The 17,383-nt window shown below is 37.5% G+C and overlaps 1 protein-coding gene across 2 annotated transcripts; it reads left to right on the top strand.

Annotated features, from left to right (window-relative positions):
* LOC139133289 (cerebral cavernous malformations protein 2 homolog) lies at positions 1–14,073 on the top strand. Of its 2 annotated transcripts, none has more exons than XM_070699818.1 (9): positions 1–199; positions 2,699–2,887; positions 4,754–4,837; positions 6,377–6,475; positions 7,120–7,396; positions 8,338–8,389; positions 9,271–9,358; positions 9,845–9,983; positions 10,486–14,073. In XM_070699818.1, the coding sequence occupies exons 1-9, from the start codon at positions 161–163 to the stop codon at positions 10,749–10,751; spliced, it is 1,233 nt and encodes a 410-aa protein (XP_070555919.1). In that variant the 5' UTR covers positions 1–160; the 3' UTR covers positions 10,752–14,073. The 2 variants fall into 2 exon arrangements, with proteins under 2 accessions (XP_070555919.1, XP_070555920.1); XM_070699819.1 differs by lacking the exon at positions 1–199 and adding an exon at positions 240–649.
* The last annotated feature ends 3,310 nt before the right edge of the window (positions 14,074–17,383 follow it).

Genomic DNA, 17,383 nt, shown 5'->3' with positions numbered 1-17,383 from the left:
AAAGCATACTGGGAAAATAACTCCACCCAACATGGCTGCGTCCATGAACAAAGTCGCACGGCCACTAGTATTTTCAGGAATAATTGCTATTTAACCTGGAAGAGTCTCTTGAGAGAGGCGGTATGCAGAATGCTTAGAAAACAGACTAAGAAGGGCTGGAATGGATGAGGACTCAAGAAGTCGCGATTCTGGACGACGGGTAAATATAAATTGTGATATCGTGTTATGCAAATTACGTTAACAAGGAAGTGAACGGCGGCGGTGTATCGCTTGTCATATTTTCGTCTTCCTATCACTAAATACTCCGATAAATAACTCCAGATTTCATACTTCAGCTGCTTTGATACTGGTAATTCGAATTCAGTTCATCTATTGTGCAGAGGTCACTGGTGGCATTCAGAAAAAGCGACCACACCCATTGTAGTTTATTGTACGTGTATGCATTCAGCCGCCTTCATTTGACTACCATCTGCGCTTGCCTGCGACACACACGACTGCGTGACGCAAATCCGATTGCTCGCTTTCACTGCTGTGTGTCTGTGTATGTCCAAACTGTACAATAGCGCTGAAGATGGACAGCGTTAACAAGATTTGGAGAATACTGCGGCTTTTTCTTTGGAATGCTTCGTAACACTAATTCGATATGTTGGTATGTATCCAAGCAACACTATCACGAGTATCAGTGTATTAATTAACACGTAAGTTTTAATTAGCAATTGCGGCTTTCATCGTTCTTCTCTCGTAACTGGTATGGTATAAGACGTGTCTATGTGCGAGGTTAAATCTTGGTCATGTTTTTTGCCGCTACGATCATTAACATTTTATACCGCTAAAAGATATAAAAGACATTTATAGTTGTTACGCAGTACAACTACAAGACTGATTATTTTGACGTGTAAATGCCCAGTAATAATGTATCATGCCAGAGAAATACGTTTGCATCCTGTTCAGATTCGGGCACTCTCTAAAATTGAAGTAGTTTTTCAATATCAATAGAATGTGTATGTATTGGGTATATTTTGTCGTTGAAAGGCGGGAACTGGTCGATTCGCCGTCGAATTCACCTTTGGCATGTAACGATATCTCTGCTTGCCCTACACCTTCGAGACAAGGTGACCTCATTTTAGTTCATTGACGTTGCTCAGGGGCACCGCTGAGGCTGAAAGTGTAAACACAAAATCGACTCCAAGTTCCTCTGTCAGTCAAATTTTCTGTTGCAAATAGCAAACAACATCTGTCAAATTGATTGGACGCTTCAGGCAGCTGTTTTCTCAAGAAAGCATCACGTTTGTGTGTATGTATTTTTATGTGGCTGCTTATGTAATTCTGCCTTTAAATTGATCAACCATTTGTTATTTTTCAAGGGAAATAGTTGAATAACAGTCAGACATGGAAGCTGCACATTGTATATCAGTAATGATTAAAATAGGAGCCATGTGATAATTTGCATCAATTTCAACGTTTGTACAGAAATGTATATAAGTGTATACATGTAGTTGTATCAGTTTTGCATCCTGATATTATTATTTCATTTGTGTAATGTTAACATTCAGATATTAGGTGGCACTTGCCTGAGAAATGATATATGCATGATTGAAAATGATCAATAGCAGTGTTTTGTTAGGAAAAATGTAGATTGCGCCTTGGGGACAGATATTGTGACCCTGAAATTTTTACAATTCTTTTCTGATCTATCACTTGTGGGCAGCTGACTTTTAAAGCTCTCAGTGTAAGAAAAATTTTCATCGCCATAGTTTTCTGAAAATTGAAAATTTTATTTTTTCCCAGAGAGTTAACACAGGGCTTGCAGCCATTTTGAATTTCAAATATCTCAGTATATGTAGGAAATTTGTTTCTCTAGTAGTAACTTTGCACGGTGCCCTGATATTTTTTTTTTTTTATTCAGTAAGAGAATGTTGAAAGTTTCATTTGGAAAATTTGAGCAAAAGTTTAAGTCTTTCACTTTTGAGGTGCATTCTATTGTAAGGGCGGTAAGCAGGTAAATAAATCTATTAACAGTAGTTTCCTCAAGTCATTTTAGGGGGTTCCTCTTGATATATCAATGTAATCAGGTTACGGGACACCAGAAATGCTGTTGGGGTTCCCAAATCATTTTTCCATCATTCTCCAACCTCAACAAACACACCTTAACCCTTTCCCAACCATGGTTTGGCCCAAACCCATTGTTATCAATGGTGATTGTGGAGCTGTTTACAGGGAATTGGGGGTGAACAGGCTAAGGGTTCAAAAAAGGAGACTGCTAGTTGTAAATGCTCAAACAGAATAGATTGATAGATTAGATATCCGCAATAGGGTAATTTCATTTTTCCGATGAAATGATGAATCCCCGATATCATTCTTTCAATCGTATAGATGGGTCCGAATACATTGGAACAAGGTGTGAATTGTAGGATTCAAAGTTTTGCAAGGAAAATATCAGGAGAATGATGCTTTTGTTCTAGCTTGCTGTTAGAACATGTACCAGGACTCGCACATGGAGCTACATGTATTCCATGCAAGGAATGTTGGCTGTATTTGTTGAACAAAGGGAAATCCAGAAAAATTAACAGAATCTCCATGAATAAGTAGACACATTAGAAATATGTGTGTATTGTGTGTATGATTTTGCACATTAGTCATATTGGAGCATGTGTCACCAGCAATGGTTTGACTCTGATTTTTCTTCTTTTGCCGACAGCAAAGCGGAGGAGGCCTAATCCCTCGCGTCTTTTCAAGGAACAGTGACAAAGGGAAAAAGATGCCACTTCGAGAGAGTCGCCACATGCACGAGCGGCGCCGATCGTTGCGCCCCTATGATATCATTGGGCCTAATTACAAAGTGGATGCACAAGTCTTGATAGACAGCTACATCGAAAAGGAAATCAAGGTCAGTACAGTGGAAGAAAATTGCCTCAGATCACGCACTATCCCTTTCCTTGCAAGTTCATATGTCACCATCAGGTCAAGTTCGTTAAAGCTGGTGAGGCATAAGATGTCCTATATGTTGCATTTTAGCAGAGATTTTAATTATCATTGGAAGGCCTCTGAAAACATAAATACTGCAAAAATGATTTTTACTGACTTCACCAATTGTAACATAGCATACCATGCCAAGGAGATGAAGATTCGCGCATATTTTGGCTCAACACTGCGTTTTACTGACTTACCAAATTGAAAGCGACAGGCCTGATGGGACAAGGATTGAAATTCAGATTTAGGTTGGTGCTAAATGCATCGTGGGTTTAGGAACTGTTTTTTTCAAAGTACATCGACGTCAATAAAAATATTCTGAAGGTTTGAAATTTTACCATTGATATATACTCTCAGACGACAGCATTGCCCAGATTTCCTGTTCAGATTACAAAACAGTGTCACAAGCCTGATACTTATTTCACTTCACCCAGTAGGAAACTCAAATGAAACAGCTGTTTACCAGTGAATGGAGCTTCAGCTGTAAACGAAAAAATATATGAAAATATGTTTTCAAAGTGTTTTTTGGAAATAAAGGAAAACACAAACCTAATTTCTGCCCTAATTCTTAATGGTTCAATTTGCATTTTTTTTTTATCAGAAGTAAAAAGTGTGATGGAATTCAAGTAGTGTTTAGGGACCGTCTCAGATTGTCGCATAAGTTCATGAAACGAAATTCCTTCGTTTACATCAAAACCCCCTCCCCCTGCCCCTAAACAAAAAGTTCAAAAGTGCAAAATGTTGATGCCCAGCAGCCTGAGAGTACAATGTAGCATTTTGCTATAGCTACTGAAGAATATGTTTCCCCTGGCCACATTACATCGTCTAGTAATTGATCAAATTTTAGTACTAATCCACCGTCAGTATGACACAATCGAGTTGGAAATAGTTACTGCAAAATTTGTTTATACGAGTGTGCAGTTTTTGTAAATTTTTACACACAATATAAAGAGAACTTGTAATCAAGAAATAAAAGTGCAAAAGTGAAGTTCACTAATTGAATGAAGGTCAAACCCCCTCCCCCGTAAATGAATAAATTTGGCTTTTTGAACTCATGCGACAATCAGAGACAGTCCATTATCAACATGGTTAGTGTAGACAGTACTATTCCTGTTCTCCCTGTAAGCCGAGATTGAAGTTTATAGCCCTTTCACCATAATGGTTTATTCCAAACCCATTGTTATCAATAATGGTCATGGAATTGTTCACACATAATTGGGGGGTGTACAAGTGGAAGCAGCCATTTACTCATCATAATAGTGTTTCTAGTAGTTGCCAGAATCGTGATATCATTTTCTTCATCTGCTGTGTATGAATTCGTACATTTTGTTAACAGCTCTGTCTGCTTGTTCCAAAGTGTCAATATCATTTACTTGACATGTATTTCTCAATAGATACAACATGAAAAACAGAAAACTAGTCACTTCAACAGAAATCAGTGTAACATAATTTTTCATGATCACATACATTACAAAGGTCAAATTCTAATGAAAGCAGTGAAGATTTTGAATACCTACAGTAGAGATTGGATCATTCACATTCTGTTCACAAGAATTTGTTATCCTTTCAATGCTTATTCGTAGAAGTGACAAACAGCCACATTTGCAATACAGGAAATAATTGTACTTCGCCCTTAAGAGATTGCTTCCAGTGCAAAAATTATTCTTAGAAGTGTTGCTACAGTTCACCATTACTACAACACCCTATTGGAAGGCGAGGCCTTCTTTGACATCTGTGAATATATCACATATTAATTTCAAAAATAACATGTTTCTATCTACAGTATCTCGGAAGAATTCCCAACATACCAACTGATTTAGACCCTACCAAGAGAACAGAAATTCTCCGTGCCATTGATGATGGAAAGGTAAGTAGTTATTCTACATAATGTCCAAAGTTTTTGCAAAGACAATGTTAGGAAAATCACTATGCCCGCCAAAGAATATGTCATTAGAGAAATTAAGGTCGTTCATGCCTCAAAACTGACAGGAATAAACTTTTGCTCAAAACACTCCTTTCTGATATTTTAACCCATTCCCTTTCAAAATAAAACATAAATGTCGGGGATCACCTTTAAAAAAAATCTGGTACTAGAGAAACAAATTACCCAATACTGACTGATACTTGAAATTCAAAATGGCCGCCATCCCTGTGTTAACTGTATGGGGAAAAATTAAAATTTCAATTTTCACAAAACTAAAGATGAACACTTTATTTACTTCATGAGCATGGCAGATCAAAACAATAGTACAAAAGTTTGAGCCTCTCATGAAGGAAGACACCTCTCTTTTGACGGACAAAAGCTTTCGAGCCAAAAGTTAGAAGTGGAGCAATATTTTACCTGGTCTACATTGTATCAAGGGCCCCTTTCTATGTGGGACATATGACTTGTTTCCAAGGGTATCGTGAATAGATACTGTCATGTATGCAGCTTTAGAAAGGTGTGCCCTCTAGGCTAAAATAACGTTGCAAAACACCAATGATTAAAGAGTCACTGCTGTTTGATTTTAGAAAATTGTACATGTCATGTGCATCTACATGTAATGTATATAATATGACAGTAAGTGGGTGCAGTTGGTTGGCCACGCTGCACTGGTACAGGGCTGATGACAAAAAAACTGTCAGAACTTCCTACATGTAGCTAGACTCATAGATTTCAGATATGTCATGAGTTAGCAGGTACCCTGTGTCACTGTACATGCGTGTGTCTGAAAATACAGTTACCCCTGTGTCACTGTGTGTGTCTGTATATAAAAGCACCCCTGTGTCACTGTGTGTGTTTCGGCAAACATGGTAGGTGACACCTGTGCATATTTTGATGACTCGCCGTTTTTCAATCCGGAGAATGACATGAATGAGTGCCCATGCAAAACAAAAACACCCGGTGAAAAAGATTATGACACTGTTTTTGTCTAAGAGGATTGAGTCTGGAGTCTGGCACAACTAATGAAATATCTTGTCATGTTTTGTATAGAACTTTAATAGCTTCCTGTTTGGCATATTGAAAATACAACTGGCAATGACCTTTGTCCCATTTCACCAACCCCACCCACCGACTGTCATGCCTCTATACTAACCACATGACAACTTCTGTACTTTAAACAACAACACAGGGCAAAGGACCCATCGAAAGATTTATACAGCAGCCGTTCATTGAGATGGCTGACAGACCAGGTCAAAGGTCATTTCAAACCTGTGTTCTGAGAGCATATACTGAATGTTTCAGTACGTCATTCTTTATTCAAAACAAATGAAATGAGAAAAACAGCCACCTCAACACCAATCTCATTTCCATCTTATGCTTTGGCAATCCAACTTTACTGTAGAAACAATTTGGTTATGCCAAACTTTGTTTGCTGGAGGGATTAATCAAGGAAAATCTGAAATTTCACCATTATTTTCACAGTCGCGAAGATTGATTCCCTGGAAGACGGACTCCCCAGACTATGACGCCATCTTGTCAATATCAGCAAACAACATCAAGTTATTGAAAAGAGACGGAGAGGTGAGAGAAATTATCCTTGTGGAGGTAGACTGTTTCCACTGTTCATTTCAGCAAAATGAGATACGAAAAACTGATGGTCAAGGGGGAGATTTTTCATCAGCTTTATCTCTGAGCAAATTTACCAACTGTGCACGATTTTTAAAGGAGAGCAAAAGACTTAAATCACAAATAGTCAATATCTCCAACCACTAATGCGAGAACCAGGGATTGACAACTGCCCCTTTAAACTCTGTGCAGATTGCTGGTATATGAATAGTTTTACTGGATATTTGGATTTTCCAAAAATTCAACACAGCAACGATGAACATTTCATCCTCGAATAAGCACATTGCGCATACTCTATTCATTATTACTTTTGTCTCATTATCACATTCACTTTTTATTTTTATGGAAAGTGAAAATTATGAATTATTCTTCAAAATTCCAAAGTTTGCTCTTTTCTCCATAACAAATGCAGATATTTATTAATCAGTGTCAAAAATTTGGATTTTGAGATCTGGACAATGATTTTGCCACGTATTTATTCCTACAAAAATATTTTTTCAATTATTTTGGAAAGGAGTAACATTTGACAATTAATACAGTATGTACAGTATGTATACTCTGTTGTAATTTTATCTGTATTTTTATTTTCTATTCCGTAGGAATTACTTTACAGAGCCTTAATTCATGAAATAGCCTCACTGAGCTACGTCAGAGACGACGGCCAACATCTCATCGGGTGCAAAGTGGCATCTGAAGATAAAATCGATGACTTCAACCTCATCGTAATCCAGTGTCATTCAAAGGACGCCGCTGAAGAGGTCTGTTCTTTGCTCAGGCAGACCTTTGAGCTTGTTTACACGGAACTCACCATGAGCTTTCTCGATTTCAGTATTCAACGTGGAGCTGCCAGATATCCCTCACTCAGCCTCAGGAGTTGTGAGTACTTCCCAGTCTTTTCTTTGCTTGCATGTAGTTCTCATTTGTGATGCCACAGGGGTCGAAAAATACAACAATGAGAACGTGTATTTTTCAACCAATTTTCCTGTGAGCAGTTTTTACTCGAATTTGAACATTTGACCTCAAATGTATTAAATGCATCAAGAGGGCAAACATTGCAGAAACCATCGATGGCTCACAGAAAATAGTTGAAAATACATTACCTGATTGTTGAGGTAGTTAGCAGGTGTATAGAGTGAATATTAGATAGTCAATGATAAAGTAGGTATGGGTTGATTTATTCAAAGGCTATTAAGTTTCATTGTTTTGCGAGCTAAATCAGCCCCACGTTTGGTGTCGTAGTAAACTACTGATAGAGGCTATGGGTTGACCCACGGTTGTTCTGTGGCAATGACCCCTGACCTGAGCATGATTGGTACGCCACAGCATCGCTGTTTATTCACAGCTAAGCTAAGATATTTGATTTTTTCAACGTCAGTTTTGCAAAACTGAACAATTTTCTCTACAAATATACTACCATTACTGTACAGAAGAAGAAAAAAATGAATAATTATCATGATAATCCCCTCCTCTGTATGGCTTCAAATTTTATTGAACCAAACAGTTGACAAAATGTTTAAAATATGACATTTGTAAAGGACCCAGTCCTAAACATGACTTTTGACAAAATAAGTATACATGAAAATGTTGGCCCAAGATTCAGCATCAGTAAAATATGACAATCTAGATTTGATGCGAATATGATTCATAGTCAGATGTTAGCCTCCACCATTTGTCAACACCACAACTGTATTTCGGATCTATCAAATTAATATCTGAATTCGATTCTGATGCTGATGTTTCCAGTATACTTTGCACTTGTGTTTTAAACCCTATTTCTTCAGATTTTGCAACTCTTTGTTTTATATTACACATTCCAGATGTCAGCCGAGCCAGCAGGCCAGGGCTGGATGACTGGATGAGATCGCCGGGGTAAGGGGATTGTTTATTGTTTATCTTTCTTTTCACTTCCGTAATTCGGTATAAACCATCGTTTATGTTGACACTATTGAGTAGTTATATAGCAAAATGGAAGCACCAATTGATTTAATCAGTATGCTTTTGAATGGAGGAACTACTGTAATCTGTTTCTCAGCCAAAATGGCAAAGTTGCTGGTCCAAGAAAACAGTACGGTCTGGCAAGCAAAAATTAAGAACTGTTCACCAAGTAGGGCCTACATGTAGTTGTCCATCAGCCAAGGGCATTTACATCAAAGAGAGGTTAAATTCGTTGGAAATTCTTTGGTTTGTGTTGTAATAGTAATCATGAAATAGACACCCTCAGTAAATGACTTTTCACAAGTACTTGTTACGCTGTTCACTGTTTGCGCAGCATGCACAGCATTTGCCTGTAGTTGTGGCCAACCACAGAATACCAGCTTTTTCTGTCACTGTTTTAGGTAGAATGCGCCTAGGGGACAGATATTCGAGCTCTCGAACTTTCACAATGCTTTCTGATCTACCACTTGTGGGGGTTTATTTTAAAGATCTTGGTATAGGAAAACCTTTTACCCTCTTATTTTTTTGAAAATTGAAAGTTTTATTTTTCTCCATAGAGTTAACACAGGGATGACAGCCATTTCGAATTTCAAATATCGCTAAATCTTGGGTAATTTATTTCTCTAGTACCAAAATTTGCAGTGTGTCCCCCCCCCCCAATTTTTATTCATGATTTTGAGAGAATAGTTGAAATGTTCCTTGAGGAAAGTGTGAGCAAAAGTGTAAGTCTTTCACTTTCGAGGCGCATACTACTTTAAGATAAAAGCACTGAATCATCAGTTCAAATAGGGAATGAAGTTATACTTCTGTTTCAGCAATGGTCGACCCGGACATGAAAGGAGGCCCAGCGAGGGTGATCTCAGTATTTCTGCCAAACAGATGCTTCAAGATTACATAGAACTCGTAAGTAGATGAACCGCACCTATGCAAACTGTTGTACGCTGGCACTGAGTAGATGAGTGAATGAGTGAATGGGCTAGCTCAAAAAATTACCACCCTCAATGTACATACAATGCAAAATGTCGGTGCTGATCAGTAAATGGCACATTTGTCCCCAAAGACAGAATTCTTAAGGCTGATAGTGAGTGTTTTTTTGTCATACTTTGCAACCATTTGTTCAAAATTATGGAGAAGGTCATTTTGCAGACAATTTCAGCAAAAACCAAAGGTGATGACGATCTGGGTCACTGTAAATCTTTCTGGGTGTCTATGTATGTGTGGGGGTGTGTGTGTATGTGTGCATGATATGTGTATGTGCACGCATGCAAGAAGATATGTGTTTAGCCAAAGGCAGAAAAAAGCCATGATGTACTAGCCTGGTTTTAACAAAAAATGGCTATTCAATAAATGATTCCAACAATGTCCAACTGACATTTTCACCTTTCGCAGTTGAGAACAAAGCTTACCTCAGAAGAGCTCCAAAGATTTGCCACAGTTTTACGAGAGTACAGAGAGGGAATGCCAGTGGAACAGTTCTGTTCACGGTTACAGAGGTTGTACGGTCACGACAGAATATTCCTGTTCCCAGGTGAGACATGTGCAAAAATGTTCAAAATATTCAAAAAATAATGGTCGTCACATCATTGTTAGAGATGGCATATTTCAACCCCCAAAAAATTAAAGATTTAGAGTTTCATCTCTCAGGGCTTGACTGTGCTACTTCAAAATGTTTGTATGACAAATGGCAGTAACTTACAGAATATTTGAATTTGAAAAAATGCCAAATATTCAAATACACAAATTATGCACCAAATTTACATAATGTCTCGTGAAACATTCACATCGCAAAAGATCTGGTGTATTTCTCAATAGATCCTAGGTAATCTTGAAGTTTATCCTTTCACTTCCATAGTTTTGCCCAATCCTGTAGTTCTCTTTAGCAAAGTTTGACCTTTACTCAAGGAAGTTGGGAGTGAAAAGGTTAGGTGGAAAAACTTTTCTATATATACCATGTAAAAGTTGAAGTTTTGTGACTTGAACCGAAATACCTCTTCTGCACTCCTTGACAACTTTATTCATTCTTTTTTCAGGATTGCTACCCTTTATTCCTGAAAAAGACGGCGACTATTTTGACAGTTTTCTTGAAAAACTTGGCATCCGCGATGGGAACGGACACTTTCACAGTGCGGGGAGGCCGTATGACAGAACAATGAGCGAAACATCATCGTCGACCCTCGGAGCAGCGGAGAACGGCATGTACAGCCATTCGATACCATCGGAAATGGATGAATTTGATCGGATGTTGAACGAAATCTGCAACGATGTTGACAGCCTTGAGAGTAGTATCGATAATTAAAAATATGGACAAGACTCCATTGGATCATCATTATTAGCTGCAGAGGACAGATGTGCAATGTAGGATTGATTAATGGAGAAAGAGTCACAACGCCCGTATTTGTTGGGCTAAGGAGTCACAATATTACTATTCCCGGACCTAGGGAGTCAGGATACTGACATCAATGGAGCTAAGGAGTCCTAACACTCTCACTGTTGCACCTAGGGAGTCTTGATACTCATATTGTTGGACCTGAGGAGCTCAAAACCCTAATACACTTTAGCAAGGGAAACTAGATGACTCAAAACTCTATGAAAGGAGAGGAAATGAAAACTTTTTGGTGCTTACCCAGATCTCGAATATTTATTGCGCTGGTGTGAATAGCAAGAACTGCAAGAGCAGTGAAACCTTCAAACATTTTCTCAAAATGAGAAAGTTAAAATCTGCATGATTTTGTGTGCAGTGGATTAAAAATAGTTTGCAATTTTATGAGAAACTTTTAAAACCATTGGAATGTTTGATATTGTGACTATAAATTATAACATGGACGTTCTTTACCAGAACATGGGAATCAATGATACAGGTCTGGATTGGTTATGGAATTACTTCTTGTGCTTTGTCATGGAATTACTCCGTGTGAGTCAGCAAGCCTTGAGTAAGACCCTCACAAGCCAACTACATTATAAGTCTATCCCAATTTACTAACATGTATGCAGGATAATGTTGTGTGTCACGCTTTTTTTTGTACACATTTGTGAAATGTCCAGAAACTGTTTAATAATAGCTTATTTATGAAAAGGACACTCCACAAAAAAGCAAAAAAGGCGATTATTTTTTGCTCCTTGCGTTTATCACACTGATTTGTTGATCATTAGGGTTATATTTCAAAGTTCAAAATTTCAATATAGAGGATAAGTTCAAAAGGTTATCGATGTAAATTTGTAGAAGGAGAGATCTACCAATTGTTATGAAGACTCAATCTTTCCGTCAACAAGCCGTGGTTTTCCAACTTGTCTAAAGTGTTTCATTTGTACGTACTAAGAGAGAAATGCGTCTTCCGCATTCCAGTATACATGTAAATAACTACATACCTTTTCACACATAATGATGGAAATCTATCGAATAGTAAGTTTTTAGGCAAGGATTCAAAGTTCTCCAAGTCCATTAACCTGTTCACCCCCAAGTCCCTGTAATCAGGTCCACCCTCATCATTGATAACATTGGGTTTGGGCCAAATCATGGTGGTGACAGGGGTTCAGGATGCTACTGAACAACGTTGTCGTTATATTAAGTGTTCAGTGCCCTGCAACATCTTGGTAAAATGAATGCGGGTCATTCCTTGCAAAATTATAAACAGATTTTCAGATCATAGTCAACACTAGAGGGTCTTTCATTGATCATTACAAATTGTCAAACTTTTGTTTGGTTGTCTCATTCCTTCTATCCAAAATTTCTGACAGGTCAAAGGTCAATATTCTTTCAAGGCAGAAAGGGTCATATAACCAAGTTATATCAAAACAACATGGTAATGCAAATGTCGTACAATGGACTGAAAGACAAGTCACCTTCTAGCTCACTTCTATTCCCTCTCTCATCCCGTCCTCCCCCCACACCCATGTGTATTCCCACACACACTGTGTAAAGGGCAAGTAGCTGTCACTTTTGATTTTTTTTTTCACTATGCCAAGTTCAAGTTCTTGTTCTACTTTTGAAGCATCTTACAGCGCTTAATGTTTACCCGTCAACACAGGGCCTAAAATGCTCTGTTATGGTATTTGTTCACATTTGAATTCCGGTCCGGACAAGAATTCACTTGTCAACAGCAACAATGCAGTTTACACGTGCACAGGCTGAGTTGACAAGCTGAATGCTGTGTATCTCAACATGCTTTTGGGGATTAGAACAAGAAACTGTAGTTGACGTAAAAAAAATCATAAATAGTGACAAAATCGTCAAAAGTAACAGCGTCCCTGATCTCAACCATTAAGTCTTTCAGTCCTTGAAGTATGTAAGTTCTAGGGAGTTATGTATTTGTAAACCGCTGATTGTGATTTTACCTCAATATCTAGTAAACTTGGACATTGCAATCTTATTCAACTGATCTGATAAGCTGCATTTAAAAAATGAGCATATATATAATGTTAATTGTATGCTATTATATAGCATATTGTTCTGTTATGAGAAGAAACGATGGGATTATGTACCAGTGGTCAAAGGTGAACATGCTATCCCAGCATGCAGTCTTGTTGAGATGGATTCATTGTTGCCGTTGTCAGCTGTATTGCATTTCCTGCTGCGGCAGTAAATCGAGTGAGAAATATACGCAGAATATTTCATGGAATCAACAAACATGATGTAGCTGAATATGATTTCACATTGTATTCAGTAGACATAAGCCAAGATCCGTCACTTTTAGCATTGATGTCAAGTAGGATTTAAAATGGCATCCCTCCATCACACAAGCCCATGACCATGGCAGGAGAGTGCGTCAAATATATGCTTCAAGTCAAGTTCAGCACTACAAAAGATATTGTTGTCCAAGTCCGTACTCTACATATAACAAACATTTTATCTCAGATTTTGAGATTACATACATTATAGTGTTCGATCGGACTCCTTTGAGTTACCTCCACACAGTCATTGCCAGGGTTCAGTCTCTGTGGTGATGACCTCTGACACAAGAGACATGATGGAGACATTGTACTCTATATACATGGAGAGTGTTCTAAATGATATCAGGTAGAATATTGTGGTGCTCAATTATCGTTGTAATTCCAAATGTAACTTACATATAAGTATACTGATGTATTTTTCAACAGTCCAGGGAGTGAGAAAATTAGTCAATCATAATGCATACCATGGGATTTATATAATATATTGTACAATAAAGTAATTTGTATCCTGCCATTAACATGTTTTTTTAGGACAGTCACCCCAGACATTTTACCCACAAAACACTTGTTCCAACTGTATCTCAAACCATTCAGTTAGAATTGTCTGGGTGGTGAAAATCCCGGGGGGTGACCATCCTGGTACCACTCAAATATATTATTGTCAACATCAGAGCAGAATACAGATCATTAACATTTAACGGATCACAATCTCATCAGTGTTTAGCTGTCGTTTTGTATGGAAGTTTAGGAATTCACTCACTGGTCATGACGACAAGTCCAGACTTTTTTTTTCTTGAAAAAGAGACAATGAAAAGTCGCAAGGAAAGATGTACAGGTAGATGGTGGTACCCGCTAGTTCATAGATGAGTCTCAGACCAGGATTGATACCAATCCTCTGTTGTGATATTGTGGATAATAAAATTTTAATATTATCAACTTTACAAGTTCAATGAGTCTTCGTGTCAGTTAGTGTCAGACCACGATTGATAGCAATCTTCTGTTGTGATATTGTGGATAATAAATTGTTAATGCTATCAACTGTACAAATTTAAAGAGATTTTGGATTTTACAAAACCCGGCACCTAAGTCTTCAAAAACGAACACACTTTCTGCCAACAAATGTCAAAAGTTTTTGTCACTATAGTTTTTTGCAACATGACCCATTCCACTTGTAGCTTCATTTATACTGGGAGCATTTTTCCTTGAAGGGACATATTCTGTTTGTTTCACACGTTTCCAGTTTCAGTCACATAGAACAGTATCTATGCACATGTATGGAGAACTCTGCTTTCTATAGCATGGTGAACTGACCTCCCACCCCCCACCCCCGACTTTTGACAGCTTAACTTCCGGAGGTCGGCAAAAGTTCAAGCAATTGTCCCTAAGCCCTCATTCTCAGACAAAAAAAACGTGCACACTTTCTAAACCAATGCACTCATTCATCACATACAAAACTCCCAAAAGAACTTTGCTATTTTCAGTTCACTCGTGTCAGGATGACAAGCACATATTCCAGGGTTCTTACACTCCTGGAAACTCCTTGGATTGTAAAGCTGCGTGAAAAGTCCAGGAAAACTTGGTCTTTGAAACAGAAATTGAGTCCAGGAAAATTGATAACCAACCGTTTTTGAAATAACGAGATAATCAGTCGTGAGATTGTAAAAATTACATGTAAAATCATATATAAAAGTGATAGATTGCGAACATTGAAAATTACTGAGAAGATCATGATTTTCAGTGACTTTGAGTGTACGGATTCTCACTTTGTCAATCATACAAAATAATTGGCAGAAAACTAGTCATTGACAATGACATAGTCCCCACTTGTAGTTGGGAATTTGTCAGGGGAATTAATTAGTGACAGAATGCATACAAGAAGACATGAAAATATTAAGTCACTGAATGGAGAACAGAATCCACTTGCACTCAACTTTAACTTATTTTATACAAAGTTTATTTGATAAAACTGCTCTTATCAATCATAAAATAATAATCGACTGAGAAAAATGATACACCCGCTTTTTAAAAAAAAATCACTGTATATCAATATACTATACTTGATCTAATATTAAATATGTCTACCACAAGCATCGCCCAGATATCCCTCTGCTACAATAATATTACAATCACTGACATACATATATCCAAAATAAATAGTAGCTATTTTATGGCTTTTTTCAAATGCCTGAGTGGACGTATAAAAATACTTCTATAAGTCACTTGTAACAAATTAGAATTGCCCCCTTTTTTTTTACTAATATACAATTTTTTTTCTCAAAGTTTTACCTGTGTACTCAAATCTTTTACCAAATTACACCCTGCTTCGAATTGGAGAATTTTTAGGGGAATGTTAGTACAGTTTTGCTAATGAGAAATTTACACATCTCTAAAAAACTACTGTGTAATGTGTTGCATTAAAAAGGAATCACTGACCCTTGACCTTTTCACTTTGACCTTTCGATCCTTTCTTGCCCCATGCAATGAATGGAACCCAAAACTTCATTGAACTTCATTGTGGTGCTGAGGTGCAGAGAGAGGGCCCCCTTACTGTGTTTTTGTCTTTTTTTTTGCATGTAAAATTTGATCAGATATCAGTGGTAGATGAAAATATTAAACAGCACTTTTTTTTCTTGTTCCCATAATGTCGCAATTTTATTGACAAGCGCCGTACTGAACAAACTGAACTAAAACAGCAAGAGATAATCACAAAGGAAGAGTTCTCAAGATATGGAAGTGGGCCAAAATGTACTGTAAAGTTAACTTTTACATGTGTTGGTATGTACCAATGGAAGAAGGTACTAAAGCTTCACCGTTCCGCTTTCCACACCACACCTATCCCCGCACCTTTTTTAACAATTCAATGAAACACTGGGAACTAATCAGTATGCATGTACAGGGAGGGCAAAATGGAAAGCGTGAAAAAGACTTGATGAGAATCTGTTGGAGGGACTTCAATTTGTAATTGGGGATTAGTGTTGTAATTTTTAGCATGGAGAGAACTGTGTAAGCAAAGCATGTATTTAGTATTCACAGCTACTAAGACATCTCAAAATGATTTTACTCTTTCACTACAAATTTCTGATTGGCTGTTACCATAGTATTTACATGACAAAACTTTCTGATTGGCCACTGCCATGGTATTTACATGTCAGAAATTTCTGATTGGCTGTTACCATGGTATTTATGTGACAAAACTTTCTGATTGGCCATTGCCAGGGTATTTACATGTCAGAAATTTCTGATTGGCTATTACCATGGTACATACGTATCACATGGTGGAAGTTTCCTGCAATGGATGAGAAGCCATACGTCTACTTGTTGATAAAAACCATTATCAGTAAGTTAGACAGACATCAACACCTGTTTTTGGTTGGCAAGTTTCAGATTAGAAGAACACCTCTGATAGGCCAGTTGCAAAACCAACAGAAGAAATTCACTGCTGACAACCAATCAGGATATAGCTTCTAGACACATTAAAAGTACATTTACCAGCAACATTTTCAGAGTCTGGCCAAGAAAAATGTAACATATCTCTCCAGTAGCCATGTACAGATAAAATGTAGAATTCACAATAAATTTCAGGGACTCCAAAATATTAAATATCCAGACATAACATATCGAGACATACATTATTCAAATGAATCATTAAGTAACACCTCGGAAAGCCATTATATGAATGGAAACAGAAAATATAACATACACCAAGTAGCATGTAAGGTTACAGCAGAGAAAAAAAATGTAGCAAAATGCTAGAAAGAAGGCCCTCTTAACGTACCATCAAAAATCCATTTTCACAACAAATACCAAATTTCCCATATTTGGAGGCATTCAATTTTCCTCAAGGGCATATAACAAGACTCTCCCGTCAAAATTGCAAATACAATCAAGGTATAGGACTCCTCAAGCAGTGCCTCGTCATACATTTTATGGCTACAAAATTTGCAGAAAAAGATAAGGAAATGTTCAGGTCTTGGACATTTGAAAATGTTTTGCCTTATTTTAAGGGATACAAATTTTGTTTTCAATCATTTGATTGATTCTCTAGTATATATTTCAGCTTGCTTTAAGATAGGCCACTATGGCTATTTTGAAGTTACAAAAAAGAATTTACCGGTACTCTGTACTACAGAGTAGCATAGTTTGATAGTGCTGATTAACATATTCTGAGGGTTATCCCATTCTTAAGTAGGGAGGTCATCTTTATTTTGGGACTATGAAACACACTTATTTGAAAAAACAAAAACTACCTCAAACCGATGT

This window comes from Ptychodera flava, chromosome 5 (genome assembly GCF_041260155.1).
Source record: "Ptychodera flava strain L36383 chromosome 5, AS_Pfla_20210202, whole genome shotgun sequence".
In the NCBI taxonomy this organism is placed as follows: Eukaryota; Metazoa; Hemichordata; class Enteropneusta; family Ptychoderidae; genus Ptychodera; species Ptychodera flava.
The sequence above is the reverse complement of the archived record's forward strand: the minus strand, read 5'-3'. Positions and strand labels throughout refer to the sequence as shown.

Bases quoted from the DNA above. Each gene is read 5' to 3' on its own strand.
- LOC139133289 (XM_070699818.1), top strand. From the start codon at position 161: ATGGATGAGGACTCAAGAAGTCGCGATTCTGGACGACGG. The intron at 9,359-9,844 runs GTAAGTAGATGA...CACCTTTCGCAG, and splicing joins TTCAAGATTACATAGAACTC to TTGAGAACAAAGCTTACCTC. The intron at 9,984-10,485 runs GTGAGACATGTG...TTCTTTTTTCAG, and splicing joins CAGAATATTCCTGTTCCCAG to GATTGCTACCCTTTATTCCT.